Source organism: Bombina bombina, chromosome 4 (genome assembly GCF_027579735.1).
Source record: "Bombina bombina isolate aBomBom1 chromosome 4, aBomBom1.pri, whole genome shotgun sequence".
Lineage (NCBI taxonomy): Eukaryota > Metazoa > Chordata > Amphibia > Anura > Bombinatoridae > Bombina > Bombina bombina.
The window spans coordinates 264,818,219-264,837,734 of NC_069502.1; the positions used below are offsets into that span (position 1 = coordinate 264,818,219).

Sequence of the window (19,516 nt, forward strand, 5' to 3'; positions counted from 1 at the left end):
CGTTGATATGCGCTCCGCAGCAAGTTGGAGCCCGGTTTTCCTCTCAGCGTGCAGTGAATGTCAGAGGGATGTGAGGAGAGTATTGCCTATTTGAATGCAGTGATCTCCTTCTACGGGGTCTATTTCATAGGTTCTCTGTTATCGGTCGTAGAGATTCATCTCTTACCTCCCTTTTCAGATCGACGATATACTCTTATATTTACCATTTCCTCTACTGATTCTCGTTTCAGTACTGGTTTGGCTTTCTACAAACATGTAGATGAGTGTCCTGGGGTAAGTAAGTCTTATTTTCTGTGACACTCCAAGCTATGGTTGGGCACTTTATTTATAAAGTTCTAAATATATGTATTCAAACATTTATTTGCCTTGACTCAGAATGTTCAACTTTCCTTATTTTCCAGACAGTCAGTTTCATATTTGGGATAATGCATTTTAATTTAACATATTTTACCTTAAAATTTGACTTTTTCCCTGTGGGCTGTTAGGCTCGCGGGGGCTGAAAATGCTTCATTTTATTGCGTCATTTTTGGCGCGGACTTTTTTGGCGCAAAAATTCTATTTCCGTTTCCGGCGTCATACGTGTCGCCGGAAGTTGCGTCATTCTTTGACGTTATTTTGCGCCAAAAATGTCGGCGTTCCGGATGTGGCGTCATTTTTGGCGCCAAAAGCATTTAGGCGCCAAATAATGTGGGCGTCTTTTTTGGCGCTAAAAAATTTGGGCGTCATTTTTGTCTCCACATTATTTAAGTCTCATGATTTATTGCTTCTGGTTGCTAGAAGCTTGTTCACTGGCATTTTTTTCCCATTCCTGAAACTGTCATTTAAGGAATTTGATCAATTTTGCTTTATATGTTGTTTTTTTCTTTTACATATTGCAAGATGTTCCACGTTGCAACTGAGTCAGAAGTTACTACAGGAAAATCACTGCACAGTGCTGGAGCTACCAAGCTAAGTCTGTTATAAACTTTTGGTATCTGTTTCTCCAGCTGTTATTTGTATTGCATGTCATGTCAAACTTATTAATGCAGATAAAATTTCCTTTAGTACTGTTACATTACCTGTTGCTGTTCCGTCAACATCTAATTTTCAGAGTGTTCCTGATAACATAAGAGATTTTATTTATTTTAAATCCATTAAGAAGGCTATGTCTGTTATTTCTCCTTCTAGTATACATAAAAGTCTTTTAAAACTTCTCTTTTTTTCAGATGAATTTTTAAATGAACATCATCATTTTGATGCTGATAAATCTTTGTATTTGTCCAAGATGGAATTTATTCGTTCTTTACTTAAAGAAGTGTTATTTGCATTAGAAATAGAGGATTCTGGTCCTCTTGATACTAAATGTAAACGTTTAAATAAGGTAGTTATTCCAGAAGTGTTTTATCTCCCTGATGCTATTTCTGAAGTAATTTCCAGGGAATGGAATAATTTGGGTAATTTATTTACTCCTTCTAGACGTTTAAGCAATTTATATCCTGTGCCATCTGACAGATTAGAGTTTTTTGGGACAAAAATCCCTAAGGTTATGGGGCTGTCTCTACTCCTGCTAATGTACTACTATTCCTATGGCAGATAGTACTTCATTTAAGGATCCTTTAGATAGGAAAATTGAATCCTTTCTAAGAAAAGCTTACTTATGTTCAGGTAATCTTCTTAGACCTGCTATATTTTTAGCGGATGTTGCTGCAGCTTCAACTTTTTGGTTAGAAGCTTTAGCGCAACAAGTAACAGATCATAATTTTATAGCATTATTATTATTTTATAACATGCTAATAATTTTATTGGTGATACCATCTTTTGATATCATTAGAGTTGATGTCAGGTATATGTCTCTAGCTATTTTAGCTAGAAAAGCTTTATGGATTAAACTTGGAATACTGACATGTCTTCTAAGTCAACTTTGCTTTCCCTTTCTTTCCAGGGTAAATAATCATTTCGTTCCTTTCCTCACAACAAGGAACAAAAGCCTGATCCTTCATCCTCAGGAGCGGTATCAGTTTGGAAACTATTTCCAGTTTGGAATATATCCGAGCTTTATAGAAACCTATAGCCAGCTCCTAAGTACCTATGAAGGTGCGGCCCTTATTCCAGCTCAGCTGGTATGGGGCAGATTACGTTTTCTTCAAAGAAATTTGGATCAATTCCGTTCTTAATCTCTGGTTTCAGAAACATTGTTTCAGAAAGGTACAGAATTGGCTTCAAGTTAAGGCCTCCTGCTAAGAGATTCTTTTCTTCCCCGTGTCCCAGTTAACACAGCAAGGCTCAGCATTTCTGAAATGTGTTTCAGATCTAGAGTTGGCTGGAGTATTTATACCAGTTCCAGTTCTGGAACAGGGGCTGGGGTTTTATTTTATCTCTTCATTGTACCAAAGAAGGTCAATTCCTTCAGACCAGTTCTGGATCTATCATTATTGAATCGTTATGTTAGGATACCAACATTCAAGATGGTTACTGTAGGACTATCCTGCCTTTTGTTTAGCAAGGGCATTATATGTCTACAATAGATTTACAGGATGTGTATCTGCATATTCCGATTCATCCAGATTACTTTTAGTGTCTGAGATTCTCTTTTTAGACAAGCATTACCAGTTTTGTGGCTCTACCGTTTGGCCTAGCCTCAGTTCCAAGAATTTTTTTCAAAGGTTCTCGGTGCCCTTCTTTCTCTATTCAGAGAATAGAGTGTTGGTATTTCCTTATTTGGACGATATCTTGGTACTTGCTCAGTCTTCTCATTTTCGTAGAATCTCATACGAATCGACTTGTGTTGTTTCTTCAAGTTCATGGTTGGAGGATCAATTTACCAATCAGTTCATTGATTCCTCAGACAAGGGTAACCTTTTTAGGTTTCTAGATAAATTCAGTGTCTATGACTCTGTCCTTGTCAGTCAAGAGAAGTTTATCATTGATATCAGCTTGTCAAAACCTTCAGTCACAATCATTCCCTTTGGTAGCCTTATGCATGGAAATGTTGGGTCTTAGGACTGCCGCATCAGATGCGATCTCCTTTGCTCGTTTTTACATGCGACCTCTTCAGCTCTGTATGCTGAACCAATGGTGCAGGGATTACTCAAAGATATCTCAATTAATATCTTTAAACCGTTTTTATGACACTCTCTGACATGGTGGACAGATCACCATCGTTTAGTTCAGGGGGCTTCTTTGTTCTTCCGACCTGGACTATAATCTCAACAGATGCTAGTTTTACAGGTTGGGGAGCTGTATGGGGGTATCTGACGGCACAAGGGGTTTGGGAATCTCAGGAGGTGAGATTTCCGATCAATATTTTGGAACTCCGTGCAATTTTCAGAGCTCTTCAGTCTTGGCCTCTTCCGAAGAGAGAGTTGTTCATTTGTTTTCAGATAAGACAATGTCACATCTGTGGCATACATCAATCATCAAGGAGGGACTCACAGTCCTCTGGCTATGAAAGAAGTATCTCGAATTTTGGTTTGGGCGGAATCCAGCTCCTGTCTAATCTCTGCGGTTTATATCCCAGGTATGGTCAATTGGAAAGCGGATTATCTCAGTCGCCAAACGTTGCATCCGGGCGAATGGTCTCTTCACCCAGAGGTATTTCTTCAGATTGTTCAAATGTGGGAACTTCCAGAAATAGATCTGATGGCTTCTCATCTAAACAAGAAACTTCCCAGGTATCTGTCCAGATCCCGGGATCCTCAGGCGGAGGCAGTGGATGCATTTTCACTTCCTTGGAAGTATCATCCTGCCTATATCTTTCCGCCTCTAGTTCTTCTTCCAAGAGTAATCTCCAAGATTCTGAAGGAATGCTCGTTTGTTCTGCTGGTAGCTCCGGCATGGCCTCACAGGTTTTGGTATGAGGATCTTGTCCGGATGGCCTTTTGCCAACCGTGTACTCTTCCGTTAAGACCAGACCTTTTGTCTCAAGGTCCTTTTTTCCATCAGGATCTGAAATCCTTAAATTTAAAGGTATGGAGATTGAACGCTTGATTCTTGGTCAAAGAGGTTTCTCTGACTCTGTGATTAATACTATGTTACAGGCTCGTAAATCTGTATCCAGAGAGATATATTATAGAGTCTGGAAGACTTATATTTCTTGGTGTCTTTCTCATCATTTTTCTTGGCATTTTTTTTAGAATACCGAGAATATTACAATTTCTTCAGGATGGTTTAGATAAGGGTTTGTCCGCAAGTTCCTTGAAAGGTCAAATCTCTGCTCTTTCTGTTCTTTTTCAACAGAAAGGTTGCTATTCTTCCTGATATTCATTGTTTTGTACAAGCTTTGGTTCGTATAAAGCCTGTCATTAAGTCAATTTCTCCTCCTTGGAGTTTGAATTTGGTTCTGGGAGCTCTTCAAGCTCCTCCGTTTGAACCTATGCATTCATTGGACATTAAATTACTTTCTTGGAAAGTTTTGTTCCTTTTGGCCATCTCTTCTGCTAGAAGAGTTTCTGAATTTTCTGCTCTTTCGTGTGAGTCTCCTTTTCTGATTTTTCATCAGGATAAGGCGGTGTTGCGAACTTCTTTTGAATTTTTACCTAAAGTTGTGAATTCCAACAACATTAGTAGAGAAATTGTGGTTCCTTCATTATGTCCTAATCCTAAGAATTCTAAGGAGAAATCATTGCATTCTTTGGATGTTGTTAGAGCTTTGAAATATTATGTTGAAGCTACGAAATCTTTCCGTAAGACTTCTAGTCTATTTGTTATCTTTTCCGGTTCTAGGAAAGGCCAGAAAGCTTCTGCCATTTCTTTGGCATCTTGGTTGAAATCTTTAATTCATCTTGCCTATGTTGAGTCGGGTAAAATTCCGCCTCAGAGAATTACAGCTCATTCTACTAGGTCAGTATCTACTTCCTGGGCGTTTAGGAATGAAGCTTCGGTTGACCAGATCTGCAAAGCAGCAACTTGGTCCTCTTTGCATACTTTTTCTAAATTCTACCATTTTGATGTCTTTTCTTCTTCTGAAGCAGTTTTTGGTAGAACAGTTCTTCAGGCAGCGATTTCAGTTTGAATCTTCTGCTTATGTTTTTTGTTAAACTTTATTTTGGGTGTGGATTATTTTCAGCAGGAATTGGCTGTCTTTATTTTATCCCTCCCTCTCTAGTGACTCTTGTGTGGAAAGATCCACATCTTGGGTAGTCATTATCCCATACGTCACTAGCTCATGGACTCTTGTTAATTACATGAAAGAAAACATAATTTATGTAAGAACTTACCTGATAAATTCATTTCTTTCATATTAACAAGAGTCCATGAGGCCCACCCTTTTTTGTGGTGGTTATGATTTTTTTGTATAAAGCACAATTATTCCAATTCCTTATTTTATATGCTTCGCACTTTTTTTCTTATCACCCCACTTCTTGGCTATTCGTTAAACTGATTTGTGGGTGTGGTGAGGGGTGTATTTATAGGCATTTTGAGGTTTGGGAAACTTTGCCCCTCCTGGTAGGAATGTATATCCCATACGTCACTAGCTCATGGACTCTTGTTAATATGAAAGAAATGAATTTATCAGGTAAGTTCTTACATAAATTATGTTTTTTTGTATAAAAATACCAATTTCCCACCATTGAGCATGTCCCAATACCATTGTGGTAACACACTCATTATCTAGTGTTGAGATCTGCATTTGTATACTCACTTTCTTATATGCTGATGACTTTCTACTTTTGTAGTTGTTTGTATTACACATATTTTAATTATTTTGATTTTATTTCATGATGGTAATTATTTAATTACCTAATCTTCTGGTGCTCATTTGGTCATCGTAGACCTGGTAATTTACATAGGGTATTCAGCATAATGCTTCTGACGTCACCATCAGAACTTGCATGCATTGTGCACAGTTTGCTAAAGTGGTTCATGATGGCATATTTGTCTTAAGTGCATTGAGGAAGTGGAAGATGTATCAATTTGTAAGCATTTTTAAAGAAAATCAGTAAAATTTTGTTTGTATTGTATTTCTTATTGCATTGTCTACATCTTTGACCCTGATTTTCTTACTGTTTGCAGATTTGGGACATGACCCCCACAGTGGGGAACAGTTTGGCCACAGGTTTTACTCCGCGTTGACTCTACAATCTTCTTTCATCCTGAGCAATGCACCTTATAAACAGCAGGAGCGCACACTAACACGCCCAAGCTACCGTCCACTGATTTTCCTCTATGTACCTTGTAGAAACAAGGCAACTTGAAAAGCAATGGAGTTATTCTCAAGAGTGGGTGCCTTATACTCCAGGGAATTTCTCACCCGTTCAGTACCAGGACCATTGAGGATCCTTCTAATTTTAGTTAGAACCATACAGGATGTATGGTGTACTAAAGTCAGCCTAATGTAGCCAATTATTAATCACTGTGTAATGATTCAGGATATCTCAAAAAAATCTTTTGACCCTTGATAAAACACTGTATACTGTGTAATAAGGTTTATATCTATTTTAACCTGCTGGCCTAAAAAGATGCCCAGTCACAAATACTAGCTCTATAATGCATTTGTTTTCCAAACTTCTCTTTAAGGCACAATAGTTGTTTGTGGTAATTCTAGTTTGTGCTGGTGTTTTGAAGGCATTCAAATATTAAATGTGACATAATCAGTCTTTTAATAGTGTTTACAAATAAATTAACTGAACTATTCTAACCAGCATATAGATTGATATCAAAGCCTTTATGTTAGCTTGTAATGTGGGATTGTTTCGTTGGTGCAGGTTGTCCATTTTTGAAGCAATGTTCACTTAATCAATCTAGTAATTAATATAAATGCTTCCTATTGGCTGTTTTATTGTGCACTTTATCATGAACCACGTAAGCCTGGGCTTTCCCTTGGTCCATACGTTGTTCTGTGTTTTGGATGGAATTATATATAAATTGATACATACAGAGGAATTAAGTTCGTTGACTTACAAGAGCAAATTGCTTGAAAAACAAATGTAAGGACCATAAGAGTGAAGATAATTGTTTTCTGTCAAATTTAGCAAAATGCCACATTTAAAGGTAGAGTAAAGCCAAAATTTTAAGTTTTATGGTCTAGACAAAGCATGTAAATTGTAAACAGAGGTCTAGTTTACTTCTATTATAAAATGTACTTTGTTCCCTTGGTATCCTTTGTTGAAGAGTGTGTGCACATGTCTTTGGCATTCTGTGGCAGCAGTGTTTGCAAGTTTGTATAACATTACTACAAACATTGTTGTAAACACTGCTGCCATAGATTGCTATAGATACCAAGAGAACAAAGCAAATTTGATAATAGAAGTAAATTGGAAAGGTTCAAAATTGTATGCTCTGTATATACCATAAGTTTACTGTCCCTTTAATAACAATCGTATTGCTCACTTATTTGCAAACTGGAGAAAGTATTCAGTCTACCGGTTTCATTCCATATTTCTGTTGGCCACTAAGAAGGTTTATGATGTGCAAAGTGAGTATATGCTATGGGAGTCTAATGAATTCCTGGAGTAAAAGAAACAGGCCTTAAAGTGAAGGTAAACTTTGGTGAATGAAAGCCCGTTTTTTAAAAATACTATTAAAAACAGGGGCACTTTCATTCATCAAAGTTTACAAAGTAGCCGTTTTGATTAAAAACGTACCTTTTTTTCTTTTCACCCCCAGAGCAGCTTCCCCCTCCTGGAAATCCTCTATTCACACGTCATCAATGACTAATCCGACTTCCTCCAATCACGGCTTTCCCCCCAGGGTAGTCATTGCCTGAGGCCATGCTGTGATTGGAGGAAGCCGGATTAGTCATTGCTGACGTGTGAAGAGAGGATTTCCAGGGGGGGGAAGCTGCTCTGCCTGTGAAAATAAAAAAGGTTTTTAATCAAAACGGCTGCTTTGTAAACTTTAATGAATTAAAGTGCCCCTGTTTTTAATAGTATTTTTAAAAAACGGTCTTTCATTCATCAAAGTTTACCTTCACTTTAAATGGCCTCTTTCAGTACTGTTTCTGAAAGATTTCAGTGCAATTTATTATCCTAATAAACATTTCTAATAAATTTGTAATTAGAGAATATATTGTAACTCTTAAAATCAAGAAACCTTTAAAATATCACGACATGTAATTAATATACAAGATAATTACATTGTTATTTTTATGTGATAAGTTCCCTATGTGGTTCATTGTTTCTAAGTCTAGGTGGTGCTTTAAGTAATTTGATAGTAAATCAAGTTGTTGTGAAACCACGGTACTAACAATTTTAAAGTGTATTTACTAGCTTTGCTTTTTAGCATCACTAAATTAATCAGATATTCTTATCCCCTGCTTTAAGAAGTTGTTTGGTAACTGTTTAAAAAGATATATATCAAAAGACAACCAAACAAAAATACAGGAAAATTAATATAGTTTGACTGTCAGAAATAAAGTTTATTTGCATATAGTCGAAAATCTGAGGAAACACCGATTGTTCTTGTGATATATTTTATATTGTAAGTAGCCTTTGGTAAAAATTTCACTGCTCTGTTTACTGATTTGCAATATAGTTAATACCTTATTTTTTTTTAAAGGAACACTGAACCCAATTTTTTTCTTTTGTGATTCAGATAGAACATTCAATTTTAAGCAACTTTCTAATTTACTCCTATTATAATTTTTTTCTTCGTTCTTTTGCTATCTTTAATTAAAAATGAAGGCATCTAAGCCTTTTTCTTAGTTCAGACCTCTGGACAGCACTTTTTTTATTGGTGGATGAATTTTTCCTCCAATCAGCAAGGACAACCCAGGTTGTTCACCAAAAATGGGCCGGCATCTAAACTTACTTTCTTGCATTTCAGATAAAGATACAAAGAGAATAAAGAAGATTTGATAATAGGAGTAAATTAGAAAGTTGCTTAAAATTTCATGCTCTATCTAAATCATGAAAGAAAAAATTTGGGTTCAGTGTCCCTTTAACTGTGACGTTTGGTATACACAAAACTTGTGAGGTGAAAAAGCAGTTCCATATTAGAACATTAAAAGAATAACTGGTGCCATTGCCTGTACTTACATTGGTAAGATTTATATGTATGTACCATGGCATATCCTTTTCTGCAGCATTGCCGTCTCACCTTGGGCAATTATAATCAAGCAACAAGACTTCACTGTGATGTCCACAGCTTATGCCTTTTTATGTACATGAAAATGTAATGTTAGCTTAGCCAAGAAACCGTTATTTTTCTTAGTTAAAGTTCTTACACAATAGAAGGAGAAAGTAAATGAATAGTCCTTATTTTGGAAAGGTATTTTTTAAGTTATGCTCCTGGAAGAAAGTAATTAAAAATTGCTGAACTAGTAGACATTAAGATCTACACAGAATACATACCTCTAAAGCCCAAAGAATGAAATATTTACATTTTTATTTTATATAATAGAAGTGTCAGAATACTACAGTCTTAAACTGTAATGCAAACATGCCATATATATTGTTTCTTTAGAACTGCTAATACCCCATTTAGCAGTATCATAAAAATATTTTACTTTCTGTGGTACTCAAATGAGTGAGACTTAAAAAAAAAAGTGCCACGTAGTGCTACTACAGCATATAATTGTGGATAACTTGCAATTAAAGTAAAAATACGATTCGGTTTCCCTTGTCATGTAGAATCCTGTTAATGTTTCCTATCAGAGTTCTACAAAGATTATTTGCCATTTCTGGTGTATGGAAGTTTACAAGGATTATCCTACCTAATAAAATGAGTCCGTAAAATTAAAAGAAAAAAAGTCAACATTTTAGGTAATCATGTAAGTCATGATTAACTTCTAAAGGAAAGAGACATTTTAAATAAAAAAAGAAATAAATACAAAAACATATATATTCTAATAAGGAAACCATGTGCTTTATTTATATACTGTTTTAAACAAATAGAGGAAACAAGCTTAGTGGGTTTTATTAGGGTGGCTAGATTACTGCTGCAGGACTGTAGAATGCTATTTATTCCACAGATATGTTCCTTTCCAGCAATACTATCCAAGCTGCTTTCTCTTTCTAGATTGCCGCATACAAAATGATTCCTCACATATACTCAACTAGTTTCTGAAAACTGACTGTTGAAAATGTTTTTCTTTTGACTATTGTCAATATTTTTTTTCTAATAAAATTCCTCATTTCTTTTTGTCAAGTCAAAGGAGAATTATTTGTGTGGATGATGTGTGTGTGTAAAATATCACTGCTTATCAATATGTTCAGGGCCTATATCCAAGCTGAAGAACAGAAACAAGGTGACAGACTTTTCATCCTGGTTTTCCTTTTTCTTTCTCCTTTTGCACTATTGTGGAAACACTGACACCAAATATGCCTGTGTATCTAAATGTACATGTATAACATTGGTAAAAACCATGGCTGTTTTCTCAGCCTATTGATAATTTATTATTATGTTACTTTTATTTTAAATTTTTTAATTAAAACGATGATAAACTCTCCCTGTTATAAAAACAGATCCAGAATTTTAGCAATATTTTAGATGGAGTTTAATTAATCAGTTGTAATGAAGATTCTCTGTAAATTACTTTTTAATATAGATATGAAATTCAAATATCCCGCCTCCCCCGCCCACTTGAAAAATCAATTTTTCTATAAGCTCCAATCAGCACTCTCCCCTTAAAGCACTTTTGTTGTAGTTAGAGCGCTGATTGGAGAACAATTCCGACCATTCGCACACAGAAAGATCTAAAGATAGTAATGACAAAAAATTAAAACAAAAGAAAGTTGATATCTTTAGGATAGGAGCTAAAAAAGGAACTTTCAAATGTGGACATAGGGGTTATTCCGTGTGTGAATATATAACACATGGAGCAACTTCAATAAAGTCCAATACTACAGGTGTAAAGCATAAAATCAAGAATAGGTTAACTTGTGATACAAGTTATGTGATTTATGTTACAACCTGCAGTTGGGGCATTCAGTATTTGGGCTGTACCTTGAGAAAAATAAGATGATGGTCTGGACATCTCAGGAACATTCTAAAGGGATCCCTCAAGCATAGAGTGTCTTGATACCATGTCAGTCACCATGGTAAAGATCATAGCAAGATGGTAATTACTCCATTAGAGTCGATCCCTTGGTCCACCACAAATAAAAGAATGACCCTCTTAAGACAACGAGAGACCTGGATATATAGATTTAGGTCTCTGTATCCGGATGGTCTCAATGAAGTGGTAGACATTTTAATGTATCTGATAGGTGCAAGATAGAAGATCCTCTTACTAAACAGTGAGTATAGTCAGTTATATTTGAATTTGTTCATTTTGATTTATTGTATTATCATCATTTGGATTTATTATGGTAGCAGACATAATCACATTGTATAGAATTTAAAGATAGGGGTACTGCATCTAGTATTGTATCTGAAAGGATATAATTATATTGAACATACTATAAACACAAGGTTCATAAGAAGAGACAAATGTATAAACAATACTATAATTCAGGGTATATATAAGTATGTATATGTTTATTGTATCGTTATAGATACACAAACCTTTAGATTTATTATAATTATTCACATTATTAATGCACATTATTTATCATTTTATCTCGTATTAAAGGGGCAGTCTACACCCTCTAGTGGTGAAAAACTGTCAAAATGCCCTGAGAGAAGAGGTGGCCTTCAAGGGCTTAGAAATTAGCATATGAACCTCCTAGGTTTAGCTTTCAACTAAGAATACCAAGAGAACAAAGCAACATTGATGATAAAAGTAAATTGGAAAATTGTTTAAAATGACATACCCTATCTGAATCATGAAAGTTTATTTTGGACTAGACTGTCCCTTTAAGGGATAAAAAAATGAAATAGGAGTATACCACAAGGGTTATGGACTCAGAATGGTACACCACATTAGATGGAGTGTTTAGGCACTAACAAAAAGTTATAGGAGAGCACATAAGGAAGGTATATAGGAATTGAGGTATACAGTATGAGAAGGAAGCCACATTTTAGGGGAAGCACATATGGGAGTTATATAGGATCAAGATATTTGAGATATTGCCACATTTATATTGTAAGTGATTGTATGATTAACAGACAGAATGATCAGTTAGCTTAAACACTGTAAGATTTCAGCATGCCTCATTTAGTACATATGAGTGCCAGCACCTTTGTGAGTATGATTCTATAAGGTGCTGTTAGTATCTACACAAGTAGGCACCCCTTTTGTTCTGTTTTGCTAGTGGTCCAGTGAGAAAAGTGGAGCAGTGCGATGAAACACTATGAGACTTCAGCAAGTTTGCCAAAGCACACATAAGTGTTAACACTTTTGTGAGTTCGATTTTAGCGTGTGCATTGGTGGAGGTTAACAGCTGATGTTTCTACACTAGGAGGCGCCCTTTCTTTTTGTTCAATTTTTATGTTGGATCATGAAGATTAACTCCCTCAGTATATCCTCTACTGTATGTTACAGTACTGTATGGGCCATATACTGAGTCTCTATGCTTGGATAAGGTTAAGATAAAAGGATTGGGCATCTACTGGGTAAGTACCTGCATCTTCTCACAGCGCTCAGGATTGTAATAGGCACACTAAGTAGTGTACTTCACAGCTAAACTCGCACAAGCCTTTGTCAGACATAGGCATATAGCCACAGAGGTCAGACAGTATACTGTAAAGGGATGTTAGGAAAGTATTTAAAGGGATAGTCTAGTCAAAAATAAACTTTCTCTTGTTAAGTGTATCCAGTCCACGGATCATCCATTACTTGTGGGATATTCTCCTTCCCAACAGGAAGTTGCAAGAGGATCACCCACAGCAGAGCTGCTATATAGCTCCTCCCCTCACTGTCATATCCAGTCATTCTCTTGCAACTCGCAACTAAGATGGAGGTCGTAAGAGGACTGTGGTGTTTTATACTTGGTTTATTTCTTCAATCAAAAATTTGTGTTTCTTAAAGGCACAGTAATGTTTTTTATATTGCTTGTAAACTTGTTTTAAAGTGTTTTCCAAGCTTGCTAGTTTCATTGCTAGTCTGTTTAAACATGTCTGACACAGAGGAACCTACTTGTTCATTATGTTTAAAAGCCATGGTGGAGCCCCATAGGAGAATGTGTACTAAATGTATTGATTTCACGTTAAACAGTAAAGATCAGTCTTTATCTATAAAAGAATTATCACCAGAGGGTTCTGTCGAGGGGGAAGTTATGCCGACTAACTCTCCCCACGTGTCACACCCTTCGCCTCCCGCTCAGGGGACGCACGCTAATATGGCGCCAATTACATCAGGGACGCCTATAGCGATTACCTTGCAGGACATGGCTGCAATCATGAATAATACCCTGTCAGAGGTATTATCTAGATTGCCTGAATTAAGAGGCAAGCGCGATAGCTCTGGGGTTAGGAGAGTTACAGAGCGCGCAAATGCTGTTAGAGCCATGTCTGATACTGCGTCACAGTATGCAGAACATGAGGACGGAGAGCTTCAGTCTGTGGGTGACATCTCTGACTCAGGGAAACCTGATTCAGAGATTTCTAATTTTAAATTTAAGCTTGAGAACCTCCGTGTATTGCTTGGGGAGGTATTAGCTGCTCTGAATGACTGTAACACAGTTGCCATTCCAGAGAAATTGTGTAGGCTGGATAGATACTATGCGGTGCCGGTGTGTACTGACATTTTCTCCAACATTGGTGTGTCCGGTCCACGGCGTCATCCTTACTTGTGGGATATTCTCTTCCCCAACAGGAAATGGCAAAGAGTCCCAGCAAAGCTGGCCATATAGTCCCTCCTAGGCTCCGCCCACCCCAGTCATTCTCTTTGCCGTTGCACAGGCAACATCTCCACGGAGATGGTTAAGAGTTGTTTGGTGTTTTAATGTAGTTTTTATTCTTCTATCAAGTGTTTGTTATTTTAAAATAGTGCTGGTATGTACTATTTACTCTGAAACAGAAAAGGATGAAGATTTCTGTTTGTAAGAGGAAGATGATTTTAGCAGACAGTAACTAAAATCGATTGCTGTTTCCACATAGGACTGTTGAGATGAAGTAAGTTCAGTTGGGGGAAACAGCAGACTTTTCTGCTTAAGGTATGACTAGCCATATTTCTAACAAGACTGTGTAATGCTGGAAGGCTGTCATTTCCCCTCATGGGGACCGGTAAGCCATTTTCTTAGTCAAACATACAGAATAAAGGGCTTAATAAGGGCTAAAAAACTGGTAGACATTTTTATGGGCTAAATCGATTGCTTTATTTGGGCATATTATTCAGATTTAGGCTATCAATTGGCATTTATAATCTTGGGGAACGTTTATAAAACGGCAGGCACTGTGTTGGACACCTTTTTTTCAGTCAGGGGGCCTTTCTAGTTATAGACTGAGCCTCATTTTCGCGCCATTACTGCGCAGTTGTTTTTGGAGAGCAGGGCATGCAGATGCATGTGTGAGGATCTAAGAATCACTAAAAAAGCTTCTAGAAGGCGTCATTTGGTATCGTATTCCCCTCTGGGCTTGGTTGGGTCTCAGCAAAGATTTTAAAACGGCTCCGGTTCCGTTATTTTAAGGGTTAAAGCTCTGAAATTTGGTGTGCAATACTTTTAATGCTTTAAGACACTGTGGTGAAATTTTGGTAATTTTTGAACAATTCCTTCATACTTTTTCACATATTCAGTAATAAAGTGTTTTCTGTTTGAAATTTAAAGAGACAGTAACGGTTTTATTTTAAAACGTTTTTTGTGCTTTGTTGACAAGTTTAAGCCTGTTTAACATGTCTGTACCTTCAGATAAGCTATGTTCTATATGTATGAAAGCCAATGTGTCTCCCCATTTAAATTTATGTGATAATTGTGCCATAGCGCCCAAACAAAGTAAGGACAGTACTGCCACAGATAATGAAATTGCCCAAGATGATTCCTCAGATGAGGGGAGTAAACATAATACTACATCATCTCCTACTGTGTCTACACCAGTTTTGCCCACGCAGGAGGCCCCTAGTACATCTAGTGCGCCAATACTTATTACCATGCAACAATTAACGGCTGTAATGGATAACTCCATAGCAAATCTTTTATCCAAAATGCCTACTTATCAGAGAAAGCGCGATTGCTCTGTTTTAAACACTGAAGAGCAAGAGGGCGCTGATGATGATTGTTCTGTCATACCCTCACACCAATCGGAAGGGGCAATGAGGGAGGTTTTGTCTGATGGAGAAATCTCAGATTCAGGAAAAATTTCTCATCAAGCTGAACCTGATGTTGTGACATTTAAATTTAAATTAGAACATCTCCGCGCACTGCTTAAGGAGGTGTTATCTACTCTGGATGATTGTGACAACTTGGTCATTCCAGAGAAATTATGCAAGATGGACAAGTTCCTAGAGGTTCCGGTGCCCCCCGACGCTTTTCCTATACCCAAGCGGGTGGCGGACATAGTAAATAAGGAGTGGGAAAAGCCCGGCATACCTTTTGTCCCCCCCCCTATATTTAAGAAATTATTTCCTATGGTCGACCCCAGAAAGGACTTATGGCAGACAGTCCCCAAGGTCGAGGGGGCAGTTTCTACTCTAAACAAACGCACTACTATTCCTATTGAAGATAGTTGTGCTTTCAAAGATCCTATGGATAATAAATTAGAAGGTTTGCTTAAAAAGATTTTTGTACAGCAAGGCTACCTTCTACAACCAATTTCATGCATTGTTCCTGTCACTACGGCAGCGTGGTTCTGGTTCGAGGAACTAGAAAAGTCGCTCAGTAGAGAAACTCCATATGAGGAGGTTATGGACAGAGTTAACGCACTTAAATTGGCTAACTCTTTTATTTTAGATGCCGCTTTGCAATTAGCTAGACTAGCGGCGAAAAATTCAGGGTTTGCTATCGTGGCGCGCAGAGCGCTTTGGCTAAAGTCTTGGTCAGCGGATGTGTCATCCAAGACAAAATTGCTTAACATCCCTTTCAAGTGTAAAACTTTATTTGGACCAGAATTGAAAGAGATTATTTCAGACATCACTGGGGGAAAGGGCCACGCCCTTCCACAGGATAGGTCTTTTAAGGCTAAAAATAAGCCTAATTTTCGTCCTTTTTGCAGAAACGGTCCAGCCTCTAATTCTGCATCCTCTAAGCAAGAGGGTAATACCTCACAACCCAAACCAGCCTGGAAACCAATGCAAGGCTGGAACAAGGGTAAGCAGGCCAAGAAGCCTGCCACTGCTAACAAAACAGCATGAAGGAGTAGCCCCCGATCCGGGACCGGATCTAGTGGGGGGCAGACTCTCTCTCTTTGCTCAGGCTTGGGCAAGAGATGTTCAGGATCCTTGGGCGCTGGAAATAGTTTCTCAAGGTTATCTCCTGGAATTCAAGGAACTACCCCCAAGGGGAAGGTTCCACAGGTCTCACTTATCCTCAAACCAAATAAAGAGACAGGCATTCTTACATTGTGTAGAAGACCTCTTAAAAATGGGAGTGATACACCCAGTTCCAATAAAGGAACAAGGAATGGGATTTTATTCCAATCTGTTCGTAGTTCCCAAAAAGGAGGGAACGTTCAGACCAATTTTGGATTTGAAGATCCTAAACAAATTTCTCAGGGTACCATCGTTCAAAATGGAAACTATTCGAACGATTCTACCCACCATCCAGGAAAGTCAATTTATGACTATCGTGGATCTAAAGGATGCGTACCTACACATTCCTATCCACAAGGAACATCATCAGTTCCTAAGGTTCGCTTTTCTGGACAAGCATTACCAGTTTGTGGCCCTCCCATTCGGGTTGGCCACTGCTCCAAGGATTTTCACAAAGGTGCTAGGGTCCCTTCTAGCGGTTCTAAGACCAAGGGGCATTGCAGTAGTACCTTACTTGGACGACATTCTAATACAAGCGTCGTCTCTGTCAAAAGCAAAGGCTCATACGGAGATCGTTCTAGCCTTTCTCAGATCTCATGGATGGAAGGTGAACAAAGAAAAAAGTTCTCTGTTCCCGTCAACAAGAGTTCCCTTCTTGGGAACAATAATAGATTCCTTAGAAATGAGGATTTTTCTGACAGAGGTCAGAAAATCAAAACTTCTAAGCTCTTGTCAAATGCTTCATTCTGTTCCTCGTCCTTCCATAGTGCAGTGCATGGAAGTAGTAGGATTGATGGTTGCAACAATGGACATAGTTCCTTTTGCACGAATTCATCTAAGACCATTACAACTGTGCATGCTCAAACAGTGGAATGGGGATTATACAGACTTGTCTCCGACGATTCAAGTAGATCAAAGGACCAGAGATTCACTCCGTTGGTGGCTAATCCTGGACAATCTGTCACAGGGAATGAGCTTCCGCAGACCAGAGTGGGTCATTGTCACGACCGACGCCAGTCTGGTGGGCTGGGGCGCGGTCTGGGAATCCCTGAAAGCTCAGGGACTATGGTCTCGGGAAGAGTCTCTTCTCCCGATAAACATTCTGGAACTGAGAGCGATATTCAATGCTCTCAGAGCTTGGCCTCAACTAGCAAAGGCCAAATTCATAAGGTTTCAATCAGACAACATGACGACTGTTGCATATATCAATCATCAGGGGGGAACAAAGAGTTCCCTGGCGATGAAAGAAGTGACCAAAATAATTCAATGGGCGGAGGATCACTCCTGCCACTTGTCTGCGATCCACATCCCAGGAGTGGAAAATTGGGAAGCGGATTTTCTGAGTCGTCAGACATTCCATCCGGGGGAGTGGGAACTCCATCCGGAAATCTTTGCCCAAATAACTCAATTATGGGGCATTCCAGACATGGATCTGATGGCGTCTCGTCAGAACTTCAAGGTCCCTTGCTACGGGTCCAGATCCAGGGATCCCAAGGCGACTCTAGTAGATGCACTAGTAGCACCTTGGACCTTCAACCTAGCTTATGTATTCCCACCGTTTCCTCTCATTCCCAGGCTGGTAGCCAGGATCAATCAGGAGAGGGCCTTGGTGATCTTGATAGCTCCTGCGTGGCCATGCAGGACTTGGTATGCAGACCTGGTGAATATGTCATCGGCTCCACCATGGAAGCTACCTTTGAGACAGGACCATCTTGTTCAGGGTCCATTCGAACATCCAAATCTGGTCTCCCTCCAACTGACGGCTTGGAGATTGAACGCTTGATTTTATCAAAGCGTGGGTTTTCAGATTCTGTTATAGATACTCTGGTTCAGGCCAGAAAACCTGTAACTAGAAAAATTTACCATAAGATATGGAAAAAATATATCTGTTGGTGTGAATCCAAAGGATTTCCATGGAATAAGATAAAAATTCCTAAGATTCTCTCCTTTCTGCAGGAAGGTTTGGAGAAAGGATTATCGGCAAGTTCTCTAAAGGGACAGATCTCTGCTTTATCTGTCTTACTACACAAAAGACTGGCAGCTGTGCCAGATGTTCAAGCATTTGTTCAGGCTTTGGTTCGGATTAAGACCTTTGACTCCTCCCTGGAGTCTAAATCTAGTTCTTTCAGTTCTTCAAGGGGTTCCGTTTGAACCTTTACATTCCATAGATATTAAGTTACTATCTTGGAAAGTTTTGTTTTTGGTTGCAATTTCTTCTGCTAGAAGAGTTTCAGAGTTATCTGCTTTGCAGTGTTCTCCGCCCTATCTGGTGTTCCATGCAGATAAGGTGGTTTTGCGTACTAAGCCTGGTTTTCTTCCTAAAGTTGTTTCTAACAAAAATATTAACCAGGAGATAGTTGTACCTTCTTTGTGTCCGAATCCAGTTTCAAAGAAGGAACGTTTGTTACACAATTTGGACGTTGTCCGTGCTCTAAAGTTCTATTTAGAGGCTACTAAAGATTTCAGACAAACATCCTCCTTGTTCGTCGTTTATTCTGGTAAAAGGAGAGGTCAAAAAGCGACTTCTACCTCTCTTTCCTTTTGGCTTAAAAGCATTATCCGATTGGCTTACGAGACTGCCGGACGGCAGCCTCCTGAAAGAATTACAGCTCACTCCACTAGAGCTGTGGCTTCCACATGGGCCTTCAAGAACGAGGCTTCTGTTGACCAGATATGTAAGGCAGCGACTTGGTCTTCACTGCACACTTTTGGCAAATTTTACAAATTTGATACTTTTGCTTCTTCGGAGGCTGTTTTTGGAAGAAAGGTTTTGCAAGCTGTGGTGCCTTCCGTTTAGGTAACCTGATTTGCTCCCTCCCTTCATCCGTGTCCTAAAGCTTTGGTATTGGTTCCCACAAGTAAGGATGACGCCGTGGACCGGACACACCAATGTTGGAGAAAACAGAATTTATGCTTACCTGATAAATTACTTTCTCCAACGGTGTGTCCGGTCCACGGCCCGCCCTGGTTTTTTAATCAGGTCTGATGAATTATTTTCTCTAACTACAGTCACCACGGTACCATATGGTTTCTCCTATATATATTTCCTCCTGTCCATCGGTCAAATGACTGGGGTGGGCGGAGCCTAGGAGGGACTATATGGCCAGCTTTGCTGGGACTCTTTGCCATTTCCTGTTGGGGAAGAGAATTTCCCACAAGTAAGGATGACGCCGTGGACCGGACACACCGTTGGAGAAAGTAATTTATCAGGTAAGCATAAATTCTGTTTTTCCTATACCTAAAAGGCTTACAGAAATTATTAGCAAGGAGTGGGATAGACCCGGTGTGCCTTTTTCCCCACCTCCTATATTT

General features: G+C 38.6%; 1 protein-coding gene across 1 annotated transcript in view; it reads left to right on the forward strand.

Annotated features, from left to right (window-relative positions):
- WDFY1 (WD repeat and FYVE domain containing 1) overlaps positions 1–10,065 on the forward strand; it is a 172,046-nt gene extending 161,981 nt beyond the window's left edge. Inside the window, exon 12 of the mRNA XM_053709957.1 lies at positions 5,992–10,065. Within this exon, the coding sequence (XP_053565932.1) occupies positions 5,992–6,051 (60 nt within the window). The 3' untranslated portion in view covers positions 6,052–10,065. The remainder of the gene's footprint in view (positions 1–5,991) is intronic.
- Positions 10,066–19,516: the final 9,451 nt, after the last annotated feature.